At 29.4% G+C, this 12,205-nt stretch overlaps 1 protein-coding gene across 1 annotated transcript in view; it reads right to left on the bottom strand.

The window, feature by feature from the left end:
* The window catches only part of LOC135127690 (importin-4-like), a 36,163-nt gene that overhangs the window by 9,823 nt on the left and 14,135 nt on the right, over window positions 1–12,205 (bottom strand). The window contains exons 6-12 of the mRNA XM_064054245.1: window positions 10,436–10,817; window positions 10,149–10,384; window positions 3,064–3,266; window positions 2,671–3,016; window positions 2,436–2,621; window positions 2,166–2,374; window positions 1,968–2,100 (exon numbers count right to left, since the gene is read on the bottom strand). Coding sequence (XP_063910315.1) covers window positions 1,968–2,100; window positions 2,166–2,374; window positions 2,436–2,621; window positions 2,671–3,016; window positions 3,064–3,266; window positions 10,149–10,384; window positions 10,436–10,817 — 1,695 coding nt within the window. The remainder of the gene's footprint in view (window positions 1–1,967; window positions 2,101–2,165; window positions 2,375–2,435; window positions 2,622–2,670; window positions 3,017–3,063; window positions 3,267–10,148; window positions 10,385–10,435; window positions 10,818–12,205) is intronic.

The following is a 12,205-nucleotide window of genomic DNA, read 5'->3' as shown; positions in this document are numbered from 1 at the left end:
AAAAAGTATAAAATGAAAACCTTTGAAAATCTAAAAATTGGAAATCAAGAACTAGAAAAATTGAGTCAACGACAATTTTAAAAGTCGAAAGATTGAAAAATGAAATATTATAAAATCGAATTAATGAAAATTACGGAAACCGGAAAATCGTCTGCAATTTTTCAACTTGTCGATTTCTCAATTTTTTACTGTTTCGATTTGTAAATAACGGATTTTTCAATTTTCCAATTTCTCAATTTTTCTCGATTTTTTAGTTTTTCGTTTGTTCAATTTTTCTTCGATTTTTCAATTTTTCACTTTCTCAATTCTTCAATTTTTCCTCGATTTTTTGATTTTCCATTTTTACATCTTCGATTTTTGATTTTTTTGATTTTTTAAAGTTTCGATTTGTGGATTTTTTACTGTTTTGATTTTTTTATTTTTCCATTTTTAAAAATGAGATTCTTCAATTTCCCAATTTTTCGATCTATCGAATTCTGTTTTTCAATTTTATGATTTTTAATTCTGGATTTTTCAGTTTTTCGGTTTTTAAATTTTTGGATTTTTCAATTTTCCCCTTTCTCGATTTATCGAGATTTCGATTGTTCAATTTTTTGGTTTTTCGATTTTTTTTTTATTTCAAATCTTAATTTAAAAAAAAATATTTTTCGAGTTTGGGCTTTTCGATTTCTGAATTTTTCGGTTTTTCCACTTCTAGACTTTTCAATTTTTCAGTTTCTCGATTAATCGATTTTTTGGTTTTTCGACTCTTCGATTTCTCAATTTTTCAATTCTTCAATTTTTGGATTTTTTAATTTTTTGATTTTTCAGGTTTTCGCATCTTGAAATTTTCGATTTCACGATTTTTTCATTTTTCGATTTCTCAATTTTCCGATGTTTCAATTTTACGATTTTTCAATTTTTGACGTTTGTAAATTTTCGATTTTTTGGGTTTTCGATTTTTCAGTCTTTGATTTTTCAATTTTTCGATTTGTGGATTTTTAAAGTTTCCATTTCTTAATTTGCGTATGTTTCAGTTTTACGATTTTTCAATTTTTTCTTTTCCTCAATTTTTCTTAGATTTTTCAACTTTTCGATATTTCAGTTTTGGGATTTTTCAATATTTCGATTCTTCAATTTTTCAATTTTTCGATTTCTCAATTTTTTACTGTTTCGATTTTTAAATAACAGATTTTTCAATTTTCCAATTTCTCAATGTTTCGATTTCTCGGTTTTCTAGTTTTTCGTTTCCTCAATTTTTGACGTTTGTAAATTTTCGATTTTTTCGGATTCTTTAATTTCTCGAGTTTTTAACTTTTCGAATACAAAATATGGAAAAATTATAAAATTGTAACATAGAAAAATTGAAGTACTGTAAAATCAAAGATTGACAGTTGAAGAAGTGAATAAACGAAAAATTAGATAATCGATAGAAACATGGAAAAAATAAAAAAAAAATGAAAAAACAAAAAATTGGGATACATAAAATCCAAAAATGAAACTTTGAAAATCGGGGAAATGAAAGATTTTTCAATTTTTCGATTTGCAAATTTTCCGGCTTTTAGTTTTTCGGTTTTTTTGGATTTTTGACTTTTTCGTTTTGTCAAGTTTAGATTTTTCAGTTTCTGAATTTTTCAATTTTTAAGTTCTTCAATTTTGGATTTCATTAAAAAAAAATCACTTTTTCTATTACACAATTTTAGAAATTTTCCATTTTTCAATTTTTTCATTCGATTTTGAAATTCTTTGATTTTTAATTTTTTAATTTCTCCATATTTAATTTTTTAATCTTACAGTTTTTCGACTTTACAATTTTGACGTTTCTATAATTTTTCGATCTGACAATTTTCGGGTTTTCTAATTTTTCCATTCGATTCCTTTTTTCTTCTTTCCAATTTTTCGTTTCTTCAGTTTTTTGAAATGCAGTTTTTCGATTTTTTCCGATCGAAAAAATGAAATATTGTAAAATCGAATTATATTAGTAATACCTGTTCCAGAGGTATCCCGGACGAATTAACTATGATCATTTTGGCCAGCGCCCCGCAGATGTTGTCCAAAGTGCCGGCGTGAGATTCCTTGGCGACGGCTGCAGAAAGCGACTGGAGAATATCTTGGTAAAAACTGACAATATTAAGAAACAATACACATTTCAATTGGGTCAGATCAGAGTAGCTACAAAAGGATACGGAAAAATTCGATCTTTCCCATGCAATATCATCTCCCCGAGTCCGAAAATCGCATTATTCCTGACTTCGTCAGCAGCGTCTTTGGCTCCCGTCAGCCACAGGTGCAAAAGGTGCTGGTTGAACTTTTCCACGTAAACGTCTAGAGATTTCATGCACTCCGCCAGAGTCCCGTAAGCGAACGACCTCTGACTTATACTATTTTGTTTTTTCTAAAACCAACCAATAAACAAACAACAGCTGTCACAACCAAAAAAAAAACAAAAAACCTACAGTTCTCTGCGTCATCAATTGTAAAATATTCGGAAAATACAACATGAAGTCGTCTGGTGCAATCGCGGCTGCGAATTTTGGAATGACGTCACCAGCTGACTCCAACAACAACTCGTCTTGTTCAGCTTCCCCCTCCTCGTCGGCATTTTCATGATTCACATCTAAGTCAGTATCCTGGCACATCGTCTACAAAACTCAGACTATAAATGCTCACCAAACCCCCCTGACTGACTACCTTCAGCGTCAAAACGTCAATCACGCAATTCATAATGGCCTCCCTGTGTCCTTCCCCCACCAAAACCCCGCTCTTCACTTCGTCCAATAGCAACGCATACGCGTCCAGACAACACATAACCACACTTCTCTCTTCGTCCGTTCGGATTAGTTCGGCACATTTCGGTATGAACATCTGCAAAGCTTTGTAGAGAGCTTGTTTGGTTTCGGTGGAGTTCATCTTGTGTAAAGCGATGCAGAACTGGAGTAAAGCTTCGACTGAGGCTTTTCGGATGTCCTCCTGGGGGTAGTTGATCAGTTTGAAGATTTCTTCGAAGCTTTTTTCTATGTAGGGCAAGAACGAGTTCCTGGAGGCAGAGAGTTAGATTGAGGGGTGGCGAAAGCGTGGGGTTACCCTGTGTTTATGCAGATCTCGCGGAGGGCTAAGCAGGCTTGCTCTTTCTCTTCGTTGTAGGAGTTCTCGACGGAGTAGCGGCAGTGGGTCGAGTCCGCGCTACTCGAAGATGCCACGTCTAGATCTTCTTCTTCCTCTTCGTCGTCGTCGGAGAGCTCCGCGTACACGTCTAGGTCTTCCTTTTCTTCTTCTTCGTAGTGAGTCTGCGGCGGGATTTTAAGTAAAAACTACGATTGTTTTTCAAAATTCGTCAAAATTTCAATGAAACTTGGACCTGAGGAGTTGTCGGAACAAAAGACTATCACCGAAAGATTAATCGGAAAATTTCAGTGTGGAAAAGTTGGTCACACTTCTAATAATTCAACAACTACGTTTTCAAAAAAAAGTCAAAATTTTTAGTTTTCAAATATGTAGTTTTATTGGAAAATTAGAAAGTATTTTAATAGTAGAATGTAGGACGAATTTTCATTAAGTCACCGTTTCGACAGGATTTTTTTGTACCCTAAATTAAGCCAAACACAAAAAAAATACTCAAAATAAATAGATATAAAGACAGGTTTTTTCAAAACTCGTCAAAATTTCATAAAATCCGAACCAGAAATCGTTACTAATCTATCAAATTTCTATCTAATGCATGACATTTATACAAACTAGTCACTGAATTTTTCAAAATTCGTCAAAAATTCAATAAAACTTGAACCTGATAAGTTGTCGAAACAAAATATTTCACCAAAAGGTTAATAAAAACAATTTCAAAGAATTGGTGCAAGGTTATTTCGACAGAACTTCTTTCGTCATTAAAGTAAATCCCATGTCTTTGAAAAATTATTAGTGGCGTAATAACTCTGAAAAATCGGAACATCGAAAAATTAAAAAAATCTTCCGGAAAATTAAAAAGTCGAAAACTAAAAAGGTGGACAATTCTAATATAAAAATAAAAAACGAAAATTTCAAAGTTTGAAAAATCGAAAATCTAAAAACCAAAAATTCGAAAATCGAGATTTCTCAAATTGGAAATATACAAGAGAAACAAAATATGAGTAGATAAAACGAAACATCGTGTGTCGAATAACTGAAAAATTCTAAAATGGAAAAGTCGAAAAATGGAAAAACTGAAAAATCGGGAAACTGAAATTAAAAACATTGACACTTGGAATATCTCAAAATCGAAAGTCGAAAAATCAAAAATTAGTTGAATCAAATATCCCAAAAATCGAAAATTAAAAAACGAAAGTTCCAAAAATCGCAAAGGTGAAAAATCAAAAAATAAAAAAATTGAAGTCCAAAACTGAAGAAACTAAAATTCGAAAACCGGAAGAGTTGAAAAATTGAAAAATCCAAGAATGGAAGTATTGAAAAAACGACAACTCTCGAAAGTCAAAAAATAGAAAATTCTAAAATCTAAAATTCGACAGAAACAAAATGGAATATCAGAAAATAGAAGAACCAAAAATTTGAAATTTGAAAAATCGGAAAACCGAAAAATCGAAAAACCGAGAAATCGAAACATCGACATATTGAAAATTTGAAACATCTAGGAATTGAAATATCGAAAAACTGAAATATCCAGAATTGGGAAATTTTCCACAATTGAAGTGTTAAAAAGTTGAGAAATCGAAAACTTGAAAAATCGAGAAATCTAAAAATTTTAAACATTGAAAAACCGAGAAACGAGAAATGGAAAAATCGAAAAATTAAAATATTAAAAAATTTAAAAATTGTAAAATCGAAAAATGTAACATAAAAAAAGCACTAATTTGAAAAATCTCAAAACTAAAATGTAGAAAAATTGGGAAATTGAAACATCGAGAAATCGAAGCATCAAAAGGAGAAATCGAAAAGTCGAGAACTCGAAATAACCCAAACTCGAAAAATTAAAATTTGAAAAGTTCAAAAATTTAAATCTTGATAAATAGAGATATCGAAAAATTGATAAAATAGAAAAATCGAAAGATTTAAAAATCCAAAAATTGAAACATAGAAAAACTGAAATCGAGAAATCAAAAAATTTAAAATTTCGAAAATCAACAAATTAAAAAAACATCAAAAAATTGAAGATTCTAAGGGGCCAATTCCAAGTTGGTGGCGCAAGTCAGTGGTGCAGCGCAACTTTATAATGCTAATTTGGGTATCAAATGCTGGTTGCTAGGGGTGACGGAATAAACAAGCGCAATTTTTCGAGATAAATTGCGCCAACTTGCACTGCCTACTAGAGGTGCCGCAACTCCATGGTGCAAATTTCAATGGAAAGTTCGACAAAACTGCGTTTGTTGATTCCGTCACCCCTAGCAACCAGCATTTGATACCCAAATTAGCATTATAAAGTTGCGCTGCACCAGTGATTTGCGCCGACAACTTGGAATTGGCCCCTAAGAATTGAAAAATTAAAAATTTGAAAATAAAGAAAATCAAAAATTAAAGAACTCAAAATCTGAAAGTCAAAAACTGAAGAATCGAAAAATAAAAAAAAAGATGGAGAAATCGAGAATTTACAAAATAAAAAAAAAATTGAAGGATTGAAAAATTAAATTGAAAACTGAAATATCGAAAAATTAAGAACTCGAAACATCGAAAAATGAAAAATTGAAACTAAAATTCGAAAATTGGAAAAATCAAAAAATCCAACACTGAAATATTGAAAAAATGGAATCTCGAAAGTCAAAAAATAAAAAATTCTAAAATCGAAAAATCGAAATAAACAAAATGGAATATCTAAAAAAGGAAATTTCGAAAATTTGAAATTTGAAAAATCGAAAAGCCGAAAAATCAAGAAATCGCAACATCGATATATCGAAAAATTGAAAGATCTAGGAATCGAAACATCAAAAAATCAAGAAAAAAATTAAAGTTGAAAAATCTCAAAACTAAAATGTAGAAAAATTGGGAAATTGAAACATCGAGAAATCGAAGCATCAAAAGAATAAGAAATCGGAAAGTCGAAAAGTCAAAAAATTTAAAAACCGAGAAATCTAAAAATCGAGACATCAAAATAACCCAAATTCGAAAAATTAAAATTTGAAAAGTCCAAAAATTTAAATCTCGATAAATAGAGATATTGAAAAATTGATAGAACAGAAAAATCGAAAGATTTAAAAATCAACAAATTAAAACATCAAAAAATTGAAGATCCTAAGAATTGAAATATCGAAGAAAAATTGAAGAATCGAAAAACAGAAAAATTCCAAAACTGAAACATCGAAAAATCTCAAAAAATTGAAAAATTCCAAAAATTTGAAAATAAAGAAAATCAAAAATTAAAAAACTCAAAATCTGAAAGTTAATTAAAGAAATTAAAAAATCTGCAAAAGATTTAAAAGGTGAGAAGTCAAAAACTGAAGAATCGAAAAATAAAAAAAAAAAAATATGGAGAAATCGAAAATTTACAAAATCAAAAAAAATTGAAGAATTGAAAAATTGAAAACTGAAATATCGAAAAATTAAGAAATCGAAACATCGAAAAATGAAAAATTGAAACTAAAATTCGAAAATTGGAAAAATTGAAAAATCCAACACTGAAATATTGAAAAAATGGAATTTCGAAAGTCAAAAAATAGAAAATTCTAAAATCGAAAAATCGAAATAAACAAAATGGAATATCAAAAAACGGAAATTTCGAAAATTGGAAATTTGAAAAATCGAAAAGCCGAAAAATCAAGAAATCGCTACATCCATATATTGAAAAATTGAAAGATCTAGAAATCGAAATATCAAAAAATCGAGAAAAAAATTGAAAAGTCGAAAAATCAACCAACCGAAACATTCAAAAATTAAAATATTCAAAAACTGAAAAATCCAGAAATGGGAAAATTCCCACAATTAAAGTGTTAAAAAGTTGAGAAATCGAAAACTTGAAAAATCGAGAAATTTAAAAACTTTACACAATAAAAAACCGAGAAGTCGAGAAATGGAAAAATCGAAAAATTGAAATATTAAAAATTGTAAAATCAAAAATGTTACATAAAAAAAGTGCTAAATTGAAAAATCTCAAAACTAAAATGTAGAAAAATTGGGAAATTGAAACATGGAGAAATCGAAGCATCAAAAGAATAAGAAATCGGAAAGTCGAAAAGTCAAAAAATTTAAAAACCGAGAAATCTAAAAATCGAGACATCGAAATAGCCCAAATCCGAAAAATTAAAATTTGAAAAGTCCAAAAATTTAAATTAAAAAAAATAAAAATGGAAACATCAAAATCTCGATAAATCGACACATCGAAAAATTGATAAAACAGAAAAACCTAAAGATTTAAAAATCCAAAAATTGAAACATCGAAAAACTGAAAATTCAAAAAAACGGAAATCGAGAAATCAAAAAATCTAAAATTTCAGAAATCAACAAATTAAAACAACAAAAAATTGAAGAATCTAAGAACTGAAATATCGAAGAAAAATTGAAGAATCGAAAAACAGAAAAATTGCAAAACTGAAACATCGAAAAATCTGGAAAAATCGAAAAATAAAATAATCGAGAAATCGAAAATTAAAAAAAAATCAAAAGAATTGAAGAATTGAAAAATTGGAAAATCGACGAACTGAAAAATCTAAAAAAATTAAAAATCAAAAGATGAAAAATCTCAAAACTGAAATATCGAAAAATTAAGAAATCGAAACATCGAAAAGTGAAAAATTGAAACAATTAAAATTCGAAAATTGGAAAAATTAAATCTCGAAACTCAAAAAATAGAAAATTCTAAAATCGCAAAATTGAAATAAACAAAATGGAATATCAAAAAACGAAAAAATCGAAAATTGGAAATTTGAAAAATCGAGAAATCGAAACATCGATATATTGAAAAATTGAAACATCTAGGAATCGAAACACCAAAAAATCGAGAAAAAAATTGAAAAGTCGAAAAATCGACCATCCGAAATATCCAAAAATTAAAATATCCAAAAACTGAAAAATCCAGAAATGGGAAAATTCCCACAATTGAAGTGTAAAAAAGTTGAGAAATCGAAAACTTGAAAAATCGAGAAATTTAAAAACTTTAAATAATAAAAAACCGAGAAGTCGAGAAATGGAAAAATCGAAAAATTGAAATATGTATTAAAAAAATTAAAAATTGTAAAATCGAAAAATTTAACATTAAAAAAAGCGCTACATAGAAAAATCTCAAAACTAAAATGTAGAAAAATTGGGAAATTGAAACATCGAAAAACTGGAACTTCAAAAAACGGGATCGAGAAATCAAAACTTTAAAAAATCTTCCGGAAAATCAAAAAGTCGAATAGTAAGAAGGTAGAAAATTCTAATATTGACGAATCGAAAATTCGAAAAATCGAAAACTCGAGAAATCAAAGAATCCAAAAATTAAAAAAAAATTAAAAATCGAAAAACTGAAGAATGGATAAGTTGAAAATTCGAGAAATCGAAAAGTAAAAAAATGAAAAGTTTAAAAACTAAACAACATAAAAAATGAAAAATCGAAATTTCAAAAAATCAAAAAAAAAACAAAAATTTGAAAGTTTGAGAAATCGAAGAAATGGGGAATAAGAAATTGAAAAATAAAAAAATTAAATCTAAAAACTGAAGAACTGAACTTTAAACATCGAAAATTCGAAAAATCAAAAGTCAAAAAAACAAAAAGTAGAAAATCCGAAAAATAAAAAAAATGATAAGTCTAAAAACTGAAGAATGTAAAATTGAAACAACGAATTCGGAGAATTGAAAAATTGGCAAATAGAGGATTCGAAAAATCGAAGATTCTAAAGACGAAAAAAAAAAGAATGGAATACCGAAAAATGGAAAAATCCAAAATTTGAAATTTAAAAATCGAAAAGCCGACAAGTCGAAAACTGGAAACTTGGAAATCGAAACATCGAAAGATCGAGAAATCGAAAAGTCAAAAAATGGATAAACCGAAAAATCTAAAATAAAAATAACGAAAAGTTGAAAAATCCGGAAATGGACATTTTCCCAAAATTAAAGTATTAAAAGGATGAGAAATCGAAAACTAGGAAAATCGAGAAATCTAAAAACATTAAACATTGAAAAACCGAGAAGTCGAAATGGAAAAATCGAAAAATTGAAATATGTACTAAAAAATTTAAAAATTGTAAAATCAAAAAATGTAACTTTGAAAAAAAAACGCTAAACTGAAAAATCCCTTAACTCAAAAATGTAGAAAAATTGGAAAATCGAAAGATCAAAAAATTGGAAAATTGACAAGTCGAGAAGTCGAAAAATTAAAATTTGAAAAATCCAAAAATTTAAATAATAAAAAAAATGGAAATTTCGAAATCTCGATAAATTGAGAAATCTTAAAATTGATAACACTAAAAATCGAAAAATTTTAAAAACCAAAAAATTGAAAAATTAAAAAACGAGAAATCGAGAAATCAAAAAATCCAAAATTTCAGAAATCAAAAATTAAAGACTCCATAAACTCGAGTATTGAAAAATTGCAAATACGAAGTAAAATTGAAGAATCCAAAAACAGAAAAATCCCAAAAACTGAAACATCCAAAAATATCGAAAAATTGAAAAATCAAAAACCTGAAAATCAAAAAAAGTAAAAATTAAAAAATTGAACTCAAAATCTGAAAGTGGAAAAATCGAGAAGTTGAGAATTCGAAAAATATGAAAAAGGTCGAAAAGTCGAAAAATCGAAGAATGGAAAAATAAAAAAATCGAGAATTCGAAAATTTGAAAAATCAAGAAATTTAAAAGTTAAAAAACTGAAAAATCTCAAAACTGAAATAACGAAAAATTAAAAACTCCAAATAAATAAAAATAAAAATTTTGTTTTCTGGAGTCAAGGATGTACAAATATTTTTATTATTATATCATAAACCACACACAAGTGCAGCAATATCTTATTTTATAAAATTTAAACAACATCTACTGATGTAAATTTTGGAGGTGACGTCATCCTGTTTTTGGTGGGCACGATTGGCCAAATTTTGATTAGCGTTTTACCATCTACACGATAATCCTAATACACATATAAAATTTGACAACGATCGGTCCAACAGCTTCGGAAATTATCTGTTTAATAAAAATCCGGACAGACGACAGACAGACAGACGGATTTTCTAGCTTACGCTCGGGAAACAAAAATCTAAATCTCTACTACAAAAACTTACAACTATTCCCTCGCTGCTCTGTATGCTACTAATCATCTGCTCCACAACCTTTGGAAGCACTGGACTAATCTCCTCCTTCATGACTATCGCTAAAGCTGCAAATAAGGCATAGACGCTTTTCCGAACGTCCGGATCATCCGTATCATCTAAAACTTTCAGACCAAACTGTAAAGACTCGGCTGCCAACGGTTTAAAATTATCCACTCCTATAAACTGCGCTATCACCGCTAAGGCCTCTAAAAAACCCATTTTCACAAAATTAATAAACCTTTTCTCCAGACCCTCACCTATCGCGTAGCTTTGAAGCTGGTGGATTTCCGAATTCGGGTCAGCGTTTATGTATACGTTGAGTATTTCGATGATTTTCTGGAAGTAGGGCAGCAACCCCTCTTTGACGGCACTAGCGGCCGACCCTAGAGTACTCAAAGCGATTCTTTTAAGCTGCATGGACCAGCCAGTGGGGTCCAGAGCGACGAAGAGTCGATCCATGAGAGTGGGAAGGTAAGGCATTAACCCTTCGTCCAGGTTCTCACAGAAGGTTTCTAAAGCGTAGAATAACCTATCTAAACTGGCAGACTCCGTCTTGTCCTTCTCCATTTGAGCGTACACTTGACCTAAGTACTCGAAGAGTACTGGAAGGAGCTCTGCGGCGTATTGGCTAATCTCGGGCTAAAAATTTCAACGAGTTATAGTTTTTTCCGCCGACGGAAGACTAAACCTAAAGCGTATTATGTCGTTTTTGGACACTCCTCACAGTGGAAGTCATTCAATTCCTTAATACACATAAACTTCTGCCCAAGTTTTTGTCAGAAGTATACGTCCGATTGTAACAAACTTCACTCCGTTGAAATGAGCCTAAAAAACTCTACCCAGACTGCTTTTTCGTTTTTTAAATTTTGTTGTCAAAAAAAAACTACAACGCGTTAAAATAGTGATGAGTATGAGGTTATCTGGTTTTCGCTATTTATGGATCAATTTTAAATTTTCAAAAAAGTACATTAGTAGAAATTGTATTAAAAAATCCATTGCGCTTTACAGAAATAAAATATTTTAGTAAATAATTGAGTAAACAGGGACAGAATATTTAAAATTTGTGGTCGAACAAACTTTAGCCATTTTTCTGCTCCACTCAAATCTATCAGTCGATCAGTCAGTCAGTCAGTCAAAAATTTGAAAAATCGAAAAGCCGAAAAATCAAGAAATCGCAACATCAATATATTGAAAAATTGAAAGATCTAGGAATCGAAATATCAAAAAATCGAGAAAAAAATTGAAAAGTCGAAAAATCGATCAACCGAAACATCCAAAAATTAAAATATCCAAAAACTGAAAAATCCAGAAAGTCGAGAAATCGAAAACTTGAAAAATCTAGAAATTTGAAAACTTTAAACAATAAAAAACCCAGAAGTCGAGAATTGGAAAAATCGAAAAATTGAAATATTAAAAAATTTAAAAATTGTAAAATCGAAAAATGTAACATTAAAAAAAAGCGCTACATAGAAAAATCTCAAAACTAAAATGTAGAAAAATTGGGAAATTGAAACATCGAAAAACTGAAAATTCAAAAACGGGATTTCGAGAAATCAAAAAAAAAAAATCTTCCGGAAAATCAAAAAGTCGAATAGTAAGGAGGTAGAAAATTCTAGTATTGAAGAATCGAAAATTCGAAAAATCGAAAACTCGACAAATCAGAGAATCAAAAAATTAAAAAAAAATTAAAAATCGAAAAACTGAAGAATAGAAAAGTTGAAAAGTAGAAAAACAGAAAATTCTAGCAACGAAAATCGAAAACTCGAGAAATCAAAACGTAAAAAAATTGAGTGTTTGAATATCGAAAATCCGAAAAATAAAAAAAATTGAAAAGTCTAAAAACTGTGGAATGGAAAAATTTGAAACAACGAAAATTCGGAGAATTGAGAAATTAAAAATTCGAAAATGGAAGATTCTAAAATCGAAAAAAAAATTGATTCGATCGATCGATCAGTCAGTCAGTCAGTCAGTCAGTCAGTCAGTCAGTCAGTCAGTCAGTCAGTCAGTCAGTCAGTCAGTCAGTCAGT

Source organism: Zophobas morio, unplaced genomic scaffold (assembly GCF_036711695.1).
Source record: "Zophobas morio isolate AGI-343-1 ecotype UQ-CSIRO unplaced genomic scaffold, CSIRO_AGI_Zmor_V1 ptg000012l, whole genome shotgun sequence".
In the NCBI taxonomy this organism is placed as follows: Eukaryota; Metazoa; Arthropoda; class Insecta; order Coleoptera; family Tenebrionidae; genus Zophobas; species Zophobas morio.
This window is presented reverse-complemented; position numbering and strand designations above follow the sequence as displayed.